Source organism: Corylus avellana, chromosome ca6 (genome assembly GCF_901000735.1).
Source record: "Corylus avellana chromosome ca6, CavTom2PMs-1.0".
Taxonomy (NCBI): domain Eukaryota; kingdom Viridiplantae; phylum Streptophyta; class Magnoliopsida; order Fagales; family Betulaceae; genus Corylus; species Corylus avellana.
The window spans coordinates 25,760,954-25,774,584 of NC_081546.1; the positions used below are offsets into that span (position 1 = coordinate 25,760,954).

Below are 13,631 nucleotides of genomic sequence, written 5' to 3' on the forward strand. Positions count from 1 at the left end.
CTTAAAGGCCGCAAGCTTTGGCTTTATGTCACTGGGGAGATCCAAAAGCCAGTTAAAAAGGATTCTGAGGCAGATGAGGCTTTTACCACTCGTCTTATTGATTGGGATAGCAAACACCATCAGATTCTTACATGGTTCCGTAATACCACTATCCCATCTATTTCGGCACTCTTTGGCAGCTTTGATGAAGCAAAGGGTGATTGGGATATGCTTGCTTCTCGTTATTCTTCTGTAGATGGTGCTCACGAGTATCAGCTTTTGTTTGAACTTTTCCATCTCAGGCAGGAATCTGGTCAGAGTATCAATGATTTTCTTGCCCGCATGCAATTCTTGTGGAACCAAATTGATGTTTCTGATCCTATTTGGAAGGATCCCACTGATGCGCAGATGTATATTACCCGTAGAGATCAACATCGCCTTCACCAATTTTTGATGGCTTTGCGTGATGATTTTGAGCCTGTTCGTGTGCAACTATTACATCGTTCTCCTCTTCCCACTTTGGACACTGCCATTTTCGAACTTGTCCGTGCCGAGACTAGATCGCAGACTATGCGTTCTCAGCCTAGTCATACAGTGTTGGCTGCACCATCCTCTGGCTCCTCGTCATTCCAGCGAGAGTATTATGACAGGTCAGGTACTTCTCGACTCCCTCCTAAGTCTCGCGATAATAATTACTGTCGCTATTGTCGACGTCGAAGGCACACTATTGACAAGTGTTGGCGTAAGGGAAGATCTAATGCACCCACAGCAGCAGTTGCTCATACTGAGAGTGGTTCATCTCCAGCTGCTTCATCTCCAGCTGCTCCCTCTTCAGTTGCCCCCTCTGGCCACGCATCAGGATCCAGTGTCACCTTATCTGCAGCTGACTTCGATACAATAGTCAACCAGGTCGTCCTATCTCGTTCTGGTAATGCATCTTCCTCTGTCCTCTCAGTTTTGCCAGGTACCTCTTCCTCTTGGCTCTTTGACTCTGCTTGTTGCAATCACATGACACCTCACCCTACTTCCTCTACCACATCTGTACCTTCACCTCATTCTTCATTCATTCGCACAGCTGATGGCTCCATTATGACTATTAAAAATATAGGCACTATCAATACACCTTCCCTTTCTGTTCCTGAAGTTTTTCATGTGCCTGGATTATCCTTCAATCTTCTTTCTGTTGGCCAACTGTGTGAACTTGGATATAGACTTGTTTTTGACTTTTCTGGTGTGCATGTACAGGATCCTCGTACGAATCAGACCATTGGGACCGGGCGTAGAATTGGGCGTATGTTTGAACTATCATCCTTACATCTTCCCGCCACAGGCATCTCTGCTGCAGCCTCTTCATCATCACCATCTCTTGCACTTTGGCATTCGCGTCTTGGTCATGCATCTGCCTCTCGCGTTCAATTTTTAGCTTCAAAGGGTTTGTTAGGTTCAGTTTCCAATAATTCTTTTGATTGTAGTTCATGTCAACTTGGTAAACAACCGGCTTTGCCATTTAATAATAGTGACTCTCATGCTACTGCTTCCTTTGATTTAATTCATTCTGATGTTTGGGGACCTTCTCCTGTTGCTAGTATGAGTGGCTCACGTTATTTTGTTATCTTTGTTGATGATTTCTCTCGTTACACTTGGGTGTTTTTAATGAAATCTCGTTCTGAATTATTGGATATTTATCGTACTTTTGCCAAAATGGTTGAAACCCAATTTTCAAAACCCATTAAGGCTTTTCGTTCTGATAATGCTTTAGAATATACTCAACATGATTTTCAAGCTATTCTAAAACATTATGGCACTGTTTCTAACTTGTCATGTCCAGGCACCTCACAACAAAATGGTCGAGCTGAACGTAAACTTAGGCACATTTTAGACACTGTCCGTGCTCTTCTCATTTCCACATCTGTTCCTACCCCGTTTTGGGGTGAAGCCACTCTCACGGCTGTCTACACAATCAATAGGTTGCCTACCCCTATCCTTGATAATTGCACTCCTCATGAGCGGTTGTTTGGCTCTATCCTTTCATATCATCATCTCCGTGTCTTTGGTTCTGCCTGTTTTGTTTTACTCCAGCCTCATGAGCGCACCAAACTTGAGCCTCGTTCTCGGTTGTGTTGTTTTCTTGGATATGGAGTGGAACACAAGGGCTACCGGTGTTATGGTCCTGTGTCTCGTCGTCTTCGCATCTCCCGTCATGTAGTTTTTTGGGAGCATCCACTATTCCACAAGTCGGCAAATTCAGCATGCCATCATCCCCTCCCTTTACTACCCTTTTTGAGTTTCCTCTTTCTCCTACTCCCACCACCAATGTCTTGCCTGAGTCTCTCTCGCTAGAACTGCAGCCATCTGATGCCCTCGACGCTGCTTCGCCTGCGTCCCCAAGTTCTTCGCCTGCCTTCCCAGGTTCTGTTCCATCCGAGGATCCAGTCTGCACTCCATCACCTGACATTCATCAATCCACCCGAGTAAGATCTCTTCCTTCCCATTTACAGGATTTTCATTGCTTTCATGCCTTAGCTACCTTGCACGAGCCTCACTCTTTTCGTGAGGCCTCCACTAACCCTCTTTGGCAGGCTGCGATGAAAGAGGAACTTGATGCTTTACACAAGAACAATACATGGGATCTGGTTGACTTACCTCTTGGAAAATATGCGGTCGGGTGTAAGTGGGTTTACAAAATCAAGACTTGTTCCGATGGTACTATTGACAGGTACAAGGCTCGACTTGTGGCCAGAGGTTTTACTCAGGAATATGGTGTGGATTATGAGGAGACTTTTGCTCCAGTTGCTCGCCTTTCTTCTGTGCGTGCTCTTTTGGCTGTTGCAGCCTCTCGGCATTGGTCACTATGTCAAATGGATGTCAAAAATGCCTTCCTTAATGGTGATTTAAGTGAAGAAGTTTATATGCAGCCACCTCCTGGATTATCTCATCCTACAAACAAGGTTTGTCGTCTTCGTCGAGCACTCTATGGGCTTAAGCAAGCACCTCGAGCATGGTTTGCTAAGTTTAGCGCCACTATCTCTCGCCTTGGCTATTCCATCAGTTCTTATGATTCTGCCTTGTTTATTTGCCGCACAGACCGGGGTACCATACTTCTTCTACTATATGTTGATGACATGATTATCACTGGGGATGATATGACTGGTATTCAGGAACTTAAACAGTTTCTTAGTCAACACTTTGAGATGAAAGATCTTGGCCCTCTTAGCTATTTTCTTGGTCTTGAGATCTCATCTTCTTCAGATGGTTATTATTTAACACAGGCTAAGTATATATCTGATCTACTTTCTCGGGCAAATCTTACAGACAGTAAGATTGTCGACACACCGACTGAGCTTAATACTCGTCTCACTCCTCATGATGGCGAGCCTCTTCATGATTTTACCTTATATCGGCATTTAGTTGGCAGTCTTGTCTACCTTACTGTCACTCGACCTGATATCTCATATGCTGTCCATCAGGTGAATCAATTTATGGCTGCTCCTCGCTCCACTCATTTCTCAGCTGTTCTACGCATTCTTCGGTATCTGAAGGGGACATTATTTCATGGGCTTTATTTCTCCTCTCAGTCTCCTATACAGCTGCATGCTTATACTGATGCTGATTGGGCGGGTGATCCAACAGATCGTCGCTCTACCACTGGTTATTGTTTTCTACTTGGCACCTCGCTTATTTCTTGGCGAAGTAAGAAACAGACTGTTGTTGCTTGATCTAGCACAGAGGCAGAATATCGTGCTCTAGCTGACACTACCGCGGAGCTTCTTTGGTTGCGATGGTTGTTACAAGATATGGGTGTCTCTCTTTTTCTTCTGCTACTCCTGTATACTGTGATAATAAGAGTGCTATTCAGATTGCTCATAATGATGTTTTTCATGAACGGACAAAACATATTGAGATTGATTGTCATTTTGTTCGTCATCATCTTCTTCAGGGCTCACTACAACTTCATTCTGTCATGTCCCGTGATCAGCTCGCAGACATCTTTACAAAGTCACATCCTCCAGGACGTTTTCGTGATCTTGTGTCCAACCTCAAGTTGGTCTCTCGCACTCCACCTTGAGCTTGTGGGGGGCTGTTAGATAATATTATCTAGTATTCTAGGGTTACTAGGTTTTCCTTTCCTTAGTCTACTAGGTCTGTATTATTCCTTTCCTTAGTCTACTAGGTCTGTATTATTCCTTTCCTTATTCTACTAGGTCTGTATTATTCGCCTATATATAGGCCTCTTCTGTACATTATATTTAGTGATTCAATATACAACCTTATTCTCAACAAGAACAATGATTAAAATCTTTAGATCTCCACATAAAAATATTTTGAAAAATCTAAAAAATTTAATCCATGAAATTTACATTAAAAAAAAAAAAAATGTAAGCATCAATTTAGTAAGGGAAAAATACACTATACCCCCGAAGTTTGACCACATTTTTAATTTAAACCTTAATGTTTAAAAATTTGCAATGTACCCTCAAAAAGTTACAAAATTTTACAATTCGACCACTCCATTACTCAATTCTGTCTTTTCTCCTAGTCTTCCCATATTTGCCCAATTCTAACCTGATAATAATATTCCACCAAATCTCCCCACACCCTTTTTTTTTTTTTTTTTTTTTTGTAAAGAAAATTGTTAAATTCCATTTTAGTATACATAGTTTAAATACTTTATTTTTTGTTTATCTCAATTTCAATTCATATTATTTATAGTACCATGCTTATAACTAAAAATAGAGATCGTACTTTCGTCAATAAAATTAACGAAAGTCCACGTCAAATCAATAAGAAACTAGCTTGTGGCCATTTAGCTCATTAAAAATAAAATAAAACATAAAAAATAGATAACTAATTTTTTTTTAAAAATAAAAAATAAAAACATTCAAATCCTATTTATCAAGGAAAAAGTCCTCCTAACTATTGCAAACTTCTTCAAGTTCTCTGGTAGCGGCATTCCCTAAAGACTATCAAGCTTGAAAATTTGAAAGGATCTATAGAGGAAGATAATCTAAGAAAGAATTTTGTTGATAACACATAAATATTGGAGAGCTTCCAATACTTAGGAGGATCTGCATCGCCTAAAGATTGCTAAGATGAAGAACTCTAGAGAATGGTCTTGCAAATGCAATGCCTTAATTCATAAACATAAATTAAATTGGATTCTTAGGCCTCTTTTTGCTGATAAAGTCTAATGTACAATATCTATATGAACCTCTTTCAAAATATATATATATATATGAACCAGAGAATAGTAGCTGGAATATATCATTTCATCCTTGCAATTCCTAAGCGAATATAGTTGCTATTGCAGACTGATGTCTATATTATTTTCGTGGTTTAGGAATGTTCCTCAAGGTCAGCAAAAAGACACAAATGATTATAAATTTTTGTTAATATAAGACAAAAATACCTCTATAAATTTGAAAAAAAAAACAAAAATTTATAATTTTTTTTCTTTCAAAAAACGGGAAAAAAAAATAAAATTTCACTCACTTTTTTTTTTTTTGAATTTTTAGTTTTAGTTTTTTTTTTTTTTTAATTACTTTAAATTTTATTAATGATATTTTTGTCATTAGGGGGACATTGACAATTTTGGTAGTTTAGGGAGGATATTGTCGCAATTAAAAGTTTATGGTGAACATTGTCAATTTGATAGTAGTTTGAGGAATATATAGACTTCTCCTGCATTGTTTTAGAGAATTGAAATTTGAACCTCATTCCTTGGCAAAATAAAAGCACGCGACGGTACTAGAATTTTGGGTAGGAAGGAAAACTAAAAAGAAGACTTCTTGAGAGGATACAAAATTAATTTTTTGAAGATCTATCTCATAAAAATAAATAAACATAATTTAAAAAAAAAAAAAAAAAAAAAAAAATTCTTGAGGACTACTGTCCCCAAATTTATATACAGTTCCGCCCATAACCTGAAGGATATCCTAGGTCTATGACCTAATTTTATCACACATTATTGTATGAGGGATTCAAATGAAATGAAAAGGAACCCATTAATATTTTCAAGAGGGGCATAATTGTCATTTTATTTTTTTTAATCAATTTTGCCCCTCTCAAAAACAATAACGGAAAATGAAATAGAGAAGATAATTCTCTATTGATATGAGAAATTCAAATGAAATGGAGAAAAACCGGTTAGCGTTTTTAAGATGACAAAAGTGTAGTAATTTTTTAGATAATTTTACTCCTCTTAAAAACACCGACCGAAGATGAAACAAAAAGGATCCGTTTAAGTTGGCTACATATTCAAACATTCAATTAAGGTGTAGGAATTGGGATCCCAAAGAAGAAATTCAAATCTTGAGGTTTGTACATAAAAATAAATAAATAAATAAAAAGGATCATGCACGCCTGGCTGACACTTTGTTGCTTGAGAAGGCATGTTGATAATACAAGAGAAGGGTCAAAGTAGATGGAGTCACAAAAAGTGAGAGGTGGGGGGATAAGATAAGAGTGACTTACCAAAAAAGAGCAACTGAGCCAAAAGAGGGCGCGTGAGCCTGCAAAAGCATCAAAAGAAAACGACCCCTTTTTGACCCTAACCTCTCACCTCAGTTTTCACTCTCACCATCAAACGGGCTAAGAAAAACAGTGCAAATCTCACACCAACTTTCAGTCAAACCGTCAAAATCAACCTGTAAAAAGACTAGAGTCTCTCTGTCTCGCACTTGGGAGCAGAACAGAGCATCTTATGTTGTTCTCCCTCCTCCTGTATAGTCGCTCGTATTCCCCTATACAACAACAACACTCTGCTCATGTAATGTAACAAATTAATAAACCAAAACAAGGTTGAGGGAAAATAAAAGTAAAACTATATACATTACAAGGCCCAAGGGGACAGAAATACAAAACCAAGTTTATGAAACAGTTATCCAAACCCATCTTTTCCAGAAAAAAAGATATTTCCACTTGTAAGGAACTAAGACAAAGAATTCTTTTCTTTTTTCTTTTTTTTTCTTTTTTTTTAATATTTTCCTTTTTCACTTTCTTTTCTATCTTGGACCAGAGAGTTCCATGGCATAGGAATCCAAAGAATGTTCATCATCATCTTCATCCAAGGCCACGACGCTAGAACGATCCTGACCACTTTCATCATGTTTTGATGCTGCGGTAGGGCGGGATGTGGTTCTGTTACTATTAGTGTTGAAATGGTTCATACTGGGATTGGTATTATTATGTGATGCCGCCCACTTCTCGGCTAAGCCATCGCCTTCAAGCATTCGCACCACTTCGGACATCTTGGGGCGGTGGGCTGGCAAGTATTGAGTGCATAGCAAAGCTACTTGCAGCATCTCCCCCACCTCAATCCGGTCGTAGTGGCTTCCGAGTTCTCTGTCCACCAAAACTTCCACTTTCTTCTCCTGCTGTATTTTTTTCACCTGTCATCAACATTATTCACTTTAGCTTTATACATGAAAATGCTAGGGTTTTTGGTCAACTCTGCATTGTCTTTCTTTTTTGTTTTTGAAAAAGAAAAAATTATGGTCAAACAAATCTAGACGCATACATATACTCATTATGCATTTGTGAAAAAAAAAAGAGTATAAGGTGCAATTGGGTTCAAGCTTTTAGCAATCAACTAAAAAGGTACTTTCATTTGCTTGTTGAATTATAGACAACTTCAGCTTGCAGTAGTTTCAGAGGAAACTTACCCACTCAAGCATGGCTCCTTTCTGATTAACCGTTTTTCCAAACTCAAGAGCTCTCATTCCAGTAATGAGCTCTAACAAGAGAATGCCAAATCCAAACACATCGGTCTTCTCAGATGACTGACCAGTAGAGAGGTACTCTGGTGCAATATGCCCAACAGTGCCACGGACAGCAGTGGTAACATGGGAGTCTTCATGGTCAAGGAGCTTTGCAAGGCCAAAATCGCCAACAATTGCCTCACAGTACTCATCCAGGAGAACATTAGCAGCCTTTACATCTCGGTGGATGATCTTTGGATCACATTGCTCATGTAGATAAAGAAGGCCCCTAGCAGCTCCAATTGCTATCCTCTTTCTTGTGTTCCAATCAAGTACTGGTTTTACTGTCATAATTGAAACGGATACCAACAGTTTAACAAAATGCACAGCGGCTTTGGGGTTTAAGAACAGTTGTTAGCACTTAGCAGGAAAGGTTGAAACTGACTAAACGCTGAGGCCTAAAACATATTGTAAGGGGTGTAGCTCTAAAATTTACTCTCGGAAAGAAGATCAGTCTACAACTTTCTTTCATTTTGCCCTCTTTCTTTTTAACTCAAGATTTTACCAAAAGCAGAATACATCAGGATTAACTTGTCATTATGTTCATCAACTAAAACCGCTCATCAATATTATATTTTGTTCAACGTGGTTTATTAACTATTCAATACATTAAGCATCTTAATTAACATTTACCTTCTGCCAAAGCTTGCCTCTTGATTTTGATTGGGTAGTAATTTTTAGGTTGTGTCTAGCAAATCAAATGAAGTCATAGCAGTTTTGAAGATCTATTAAAATATTATCAAATAAAAATATCCACAAACTCACTAGGGGAATAGTTTTGAGTAACATAGCTAGTAAATGGGAAGAAAAAGCATCCATATAGTTGGCTAAATTAACTTCAACTTTGAGCTTAAATTTGGATGCAACCTCTTTGTTCTTTGTATATCATGCCTTCCAATATATTATTTGTTTAAGAATCCAACATATCGGTCGAATAACATTCAAGAAATTTGGCAAATCATTTAGAATACCAGATTAAAATTAAAAGTTTTGGAATTCTGTTTTTAACGTAAAATTGGCAGTTGGAAACAATTATTGACTAAAGCAAAAGAAAATGATATCCAGGAATTAAAAACTACTAAATATGGTCCCAACTCCGAAGTCCCAATCTACATAAGTTGGATGTTAGAACTACAAAAAATTTGTGCACCCCCCCATGTTGAATGCAATATGAAATCTGGATAAATGCTATAATGTGGTAAGTGGGTAGTGCAGTATTCTAACAAGAGCACTATCGAAATTAATCATGCACAATAAGAATTTTTAGCAACAGCAATCGCAGCAAAGTAAGAAAGGACCAACCTCTAAGCCTGGAGGCAACACTGCCATTAGCCATGTAAGGATACACCAGAAGCCTCTCATTAGGGGTCGCACAATATCCAGTTAGGCGGAGCAAATTCCGGTGAACTGCCAAGCTGATCATCTCCAATTCTGTTCGAAATTGCGATTCCCCAGTGGTTCCAGTCACATCCTTCAACCGCTTCACCGCCACCATGGTTCCGTCTCCTAGCTTTCCCTTGTATACATTCCCAAAACCTCCGGCACCAAGGATGTTCTTAGAGCTAAAATTGTCGGTTGCTGATTGAAGCTCTTTGAAAGTGAACTTCCTTAGGTTGCCTAAGCTCATGAGTCCCTCTTCTTGGTTGTCTGCAACAAATATCAAACACCAGCTTGAGGTTATGATCAGTCGTTGTTAATTAGAGGAGTTTCTTAAATCGAATTCTGAAGTCTCAAAAGTCACTGACCATTAATGTGTAGGATGGTTTGACTTCTCTGTCTCTTTCTGCACCACATGGCAAGCGCAACGCATATGAGAAAGATAGAGCTGAAGGTGACTCCAAGTGCAATTGCTAGTTTCCTGGACTTGTGTTTTCCTATAAAGAAAATTAATTAATTTTATTTAAAAGGGAAGAAAAAGATATAGATGGTTTAAAACCAGAGGGAGTTTTAGAACTTTACCAGGTGACGATTCTAAAGAGAAGGAAGGAGGGACAAGTGTGACTGAGCCAGAGCAACCTTGAGTGGAGCTGCTCCCACAAATCAATGGGTTTCCCACAATACTAGATAAACATAATTAAGGAACAGAAAGCAAAATCAGGGAAAATATGGTAGTTGACTATATATATACTTATATTTATATTTATAGAGAGAGAAAGTGAGAGAAAGACTACTTGAAGGTCCTGGCTGGGAATTTAGGCACTGGTCCACTGAGATTGTTATAAGACAAGTCCCTGAATGAACATATTATCATCAACAGAACCCATAGATACAGATAAGATTTTGGAACAAAAAACTTCTGCCGACCAGAAAGACAAACACATTGCACACTTTCTTCGATTTTTTCAAGACATACACTTACAACAAACAAACAAATTGAGGAAGAGAGAGAAGGAGAAACAGAGTAAAAGAGAAAACCCATACTCACAAGAAAGCAAGCTGCGAGATTTTGGCTAAAGAAACGGGAAAAGGCCCAGACAAGCTATTGTTGTTCAGCCTCCTAGACTCATTACATGACAAAAATACAGTGTGTTAGGATCATGTAGAGTCGTAGACAAAAAAAAATATTTATATATAATATTTAATACCTACTACTATCACAACATTTTTCACCTAAAAGTCTATTACGAAAGTATGCCTAAGTGGGTCTGAGTTTAAAAATTTGTTTTCAACAAGGGCAAAAGAAGACATTAGAATTAGATTGTGCTTTGTATTCTTTTCCGACAGTTTCTTGTCAACCAAACACGGGATAACAAGAACAGACACATTAAAATAGCATACTCACAGGTATTGGAGACTATTCAACTGGTCCAGAGACCCCGGAATGACACCGGATAATCGGTTGTTTGAGAGATCCAACGTTTGAAGTCTTGGAAGCGTGCCGAGCTCTGGTGGGATTTTGCCAGAGATATTGTTGTTTTGCAGCAATCTTCAAATTCACAAAGACACAACAAAATATAAAACCAGAGTCCAAAATGGGCTTGTTAACATTCTTGTGGCGAATATTAAAGGGAAAAGACTCAATTTTTCTTACACTTGTCGAAGATTTGTGAGATTTCCAACGGCCCCAGATAAAGTGCCAGAAAGAGATTGGCTTGGAGCTCCCCTGCAGAACCCAGAAACGAAAATGGAGTTTATATATGCGTAATCAAATCCATTTAGTTAATAATAGAACCAAACCATTGAAGAATACGAACTCACAGGCCAATGACCAGGTTCTCGGGAGAACAAGTAATCATGGCCCAGCTACAAGGATCCACAGAGTCTTCATCCCAGTTGTTCAGCACTCCATGCGGATCATTCAGGCTTGTTCTTATGGTTATCAAAGCTTCCACTACAACAAAGAAAACAAAACCCGGAGAAAGTTTTCACCTTTATATGTATAAGAAAAAATGAATATACCAAATTCAAGCAAAACCAAAAAAAAGGTCGTTCATGGGGGTTGCTTTTCTTGCCCACCTTCATGGTTGCGAGGCTCATAGGACACACAAAGTGTAGCAGAAAAGAGAAGAAGAAGAAGAAGGAGAAAAAAATTGGGAGCCATGGTCATAGACTCATAGAATGATGGTGATGAACATGTTCCACAAAGACCACGACAATGTTGAAAGCAAAATTTCACTCTCTCTGTATCGACTCTAGCTCTCCCTCTCTCTCTTTCTTTCTTTCTTTGTTGGGTCTTTCCACAGTGTCTCTTTTTCAGTCACCAACCTTTGCTTTACAAAAGATGAGAGGAAAAAGAAGCTACATATAGTATACAAAAGTAACAAAATATATAACAAGTGTGTATGTTTTTTGTATGATTTTAGAGAGAGAGAAAGAGAGGTGAATCAGGTAGATGATACGACTTGTCAGGTGAAGGGTGTGTGTGGGTGTGTGTGCGCGCGCGTAGAAATTGAGAGGGACATGAATGGGTTCTGGGCCTCTGGCTACTGAGATTGTACTACTAATGAGTCTGCCTCTGGCTGGCTTCTCTCTCTCTCTCTCTGGATTTTGCTTGTTCCAGAGCTTAAGCATGGGGTGGGTGAATCCCAATACAGAAGAGAATCAAGACCCATTAATGCAGGAGTTTATGCTTGATTTGATTTGAGGGGCTCAACTCTCTCTCATTTCTTTGGTGGCTGCTTATCTTCTTTTTTTTTTTTTTTTTGATGTGCTATGCTAGTGGGTCTAAGAGGTGCCCCTATTAGCATTCAATAATTATGTACCTTTTTTTTCTCTTCTTTTCTTTGCCAAAATAAATGACAACTTTGTAAATCCCTCACTTTAAATATTAACAAAATTTTTTTATTCTATTAAAATATTTTTTATTTAAAAAAAAAAAAACAGTTCTAAGATTGATGCAGGAGACAAGAATAATTGGGTTTTGTTTTTTCTTGTGTTTAAGGGTGTTATTTTGTAATTTAATAATGGGCTTGCCAAATCAAATTAGGGTCTAATTTTTGAATTTATATAAGCATGCTTTTATAATTTTTTTTTTATAAAAAAACAATTATTCTTATCTACAGTAAAAAAAAAAAAAAAAAAACATGTTAAACAAACATAGTCTCTACAGTAGAGCTCTTGTCTTGTGGCAGAAAGAAGTAAGGAATTATTTGGTTCTGGGTATACAACAAATAGTAGGATGGGCCTATTTACATTTTATTCAAACAAAAAATGATGGGAAATTGTCAGTTAACAAGATTTTTCGTATCACCCCAAAAAATAAAAGGACAAATTAGTACAAAGGGGGGTCAATTGGGAAATCAGTTTAATTTTATGATGTGGACAGTTTAGTTCCTTGAGAATCAAGTAATAAAAAACATGTACCTGATATTCTTTTGAATGGCCATGGTTTTTTGATCCAAACTAGGTCTATAATATTGTATTTAGATGAAAAATTTAAGAATTTTTTTTAAAGAAATTATTTAAATTAATGAGATTAGAATTATCATCCATTATAGCAATGGTAGTGGTAATGGTTACAATAATAACCTATAATAGTGAAAGTATAGAATTATAGTTTTAATAAAAGTGATGGAGATAATTACAACCATGACAACAACAATAATGACATTTAAAGAAGTGTTATTGTGGCGAGATAGGTGATAATGAACAAGGTTTCTCTTCCTTGTCAAGTGAAACAGAGAGTAATTATTTCATAATTAATATTGTATTTTATTTAACCGTGTGTATGATATCATATTATATAAAAAAAATGTAAATGATGTGACAATATATTTATCCGTCAGTCTTTTATTTTATTTTTGACATGTCCACACAAATGGGAGAGAGGGGGAATTCGAACTAGTAACCCCCGCTTCATAAGGCATGGTCCTTAACCGATTAAGTTACAATTTGGGAACTACTTGTCAGTATTTTGATGTTTTGTTTTATTTCATTTGCAATAATGGAGTCATTTCACCGTCCATATTTTATTTTGTTTTATCTAAAGGTGTATATGATATTATATCATTTAAAAATTTTAAATGATGTGACAATATATTACCAAGTAGCATCATGAATAACATTTTTTTTAAAAAAAAAAATGGCAAATGAAATAACTCTCCATCTAACTTAAAATTGAAAGGATCCTATCTTTGTGATAAGGGAGTTGTTGGTGGCAATAATTGTAATAGTGCTATGAAGGCAATATTACGATACAATAGATAGTGAAATTATTACTTTTCATAAAGGAGATTAAAATATGAACGAGGGGTTAAAGCTTAATTTTTATACTCAAAAACATATATATTATTTTAAAGAAAAAAAATTAAAATAAAAGGGAATGATAAATCTCCCCTCACCTCTTAATCCTGTTTCTAGCAATAGCAACAAATATGATAGCAACATGATGTTTGTTGCATTATGAAAAATAATAATAAGATTGTTACAATAGTGAAGGTGATGACCATGACTATT

The 13,631-nt window shown here is 37.3% G+C and overlaps 1 protein-coding gene across 1 annotated transcript; it reads right to left on the bottom strand.

Moving 5' to 3' along the window:
* Positions 1-6,777: 6,777 nt before the first annotated feature.
* On the bottom strand, positions 6,778-11,815 carry LOC132184806 (probable LRR receptor-like serine/threonine-protein kinase At4g30520). The gene is made up of 11 exons (XM_059598574.1): positions 11,193-11,815; positions 10,935-11,067; positions 10,768-10,839; positions 10,519-10,662; positions 10,162-10,233; positions 9,908-9,967; positions 9,696-9,796; positions 9,482-9,610; positions 9,039-9,383; positions 7,641-8,020; positions 6,778-7,367 (listed from the first exon to the last, which is right to left on the bottom strand). The coding sequence occupies exons 1-11, from the start codon at positions 11,281-11,283 to the stop codon at positions 6,981-6,983; spliced, it is 1,914 nt and encodes a 637-aa protein (XP_059454557.1). The 5' UTR covers positions 11,284-11,815; the 3' UTR covers positions 6,778-6,980.
* Positions 11,816-13,631: the final 1,816 nt, after the last annotated feature.

Excerpts from the sequence above, each read along its gene's own strand:
- LOC132184806 (XM_059598574.1), bottom strand. The coding sequence starts at position 11,283 with ATGACCATGGCTCCCAATTTTTTTCTCCTTCTTCTTCTTCTTCTCTTT. Across the intron at positions 9,384-9,481 it reads AACCATCCTACACATTAATG|ACAACCAAGAAGAGGGACTC; the intron begins GTCAGTGACTTT and ends TATTTGTTGCAG. Across the intron at positions 7,368-7,640 it reads AAGGAGCCATGCTTGAGTGG|GTGAAAAAAATACAGCAGGA; the intron begins GTAAGTTTCCTC and ends TGTTGATGACAG.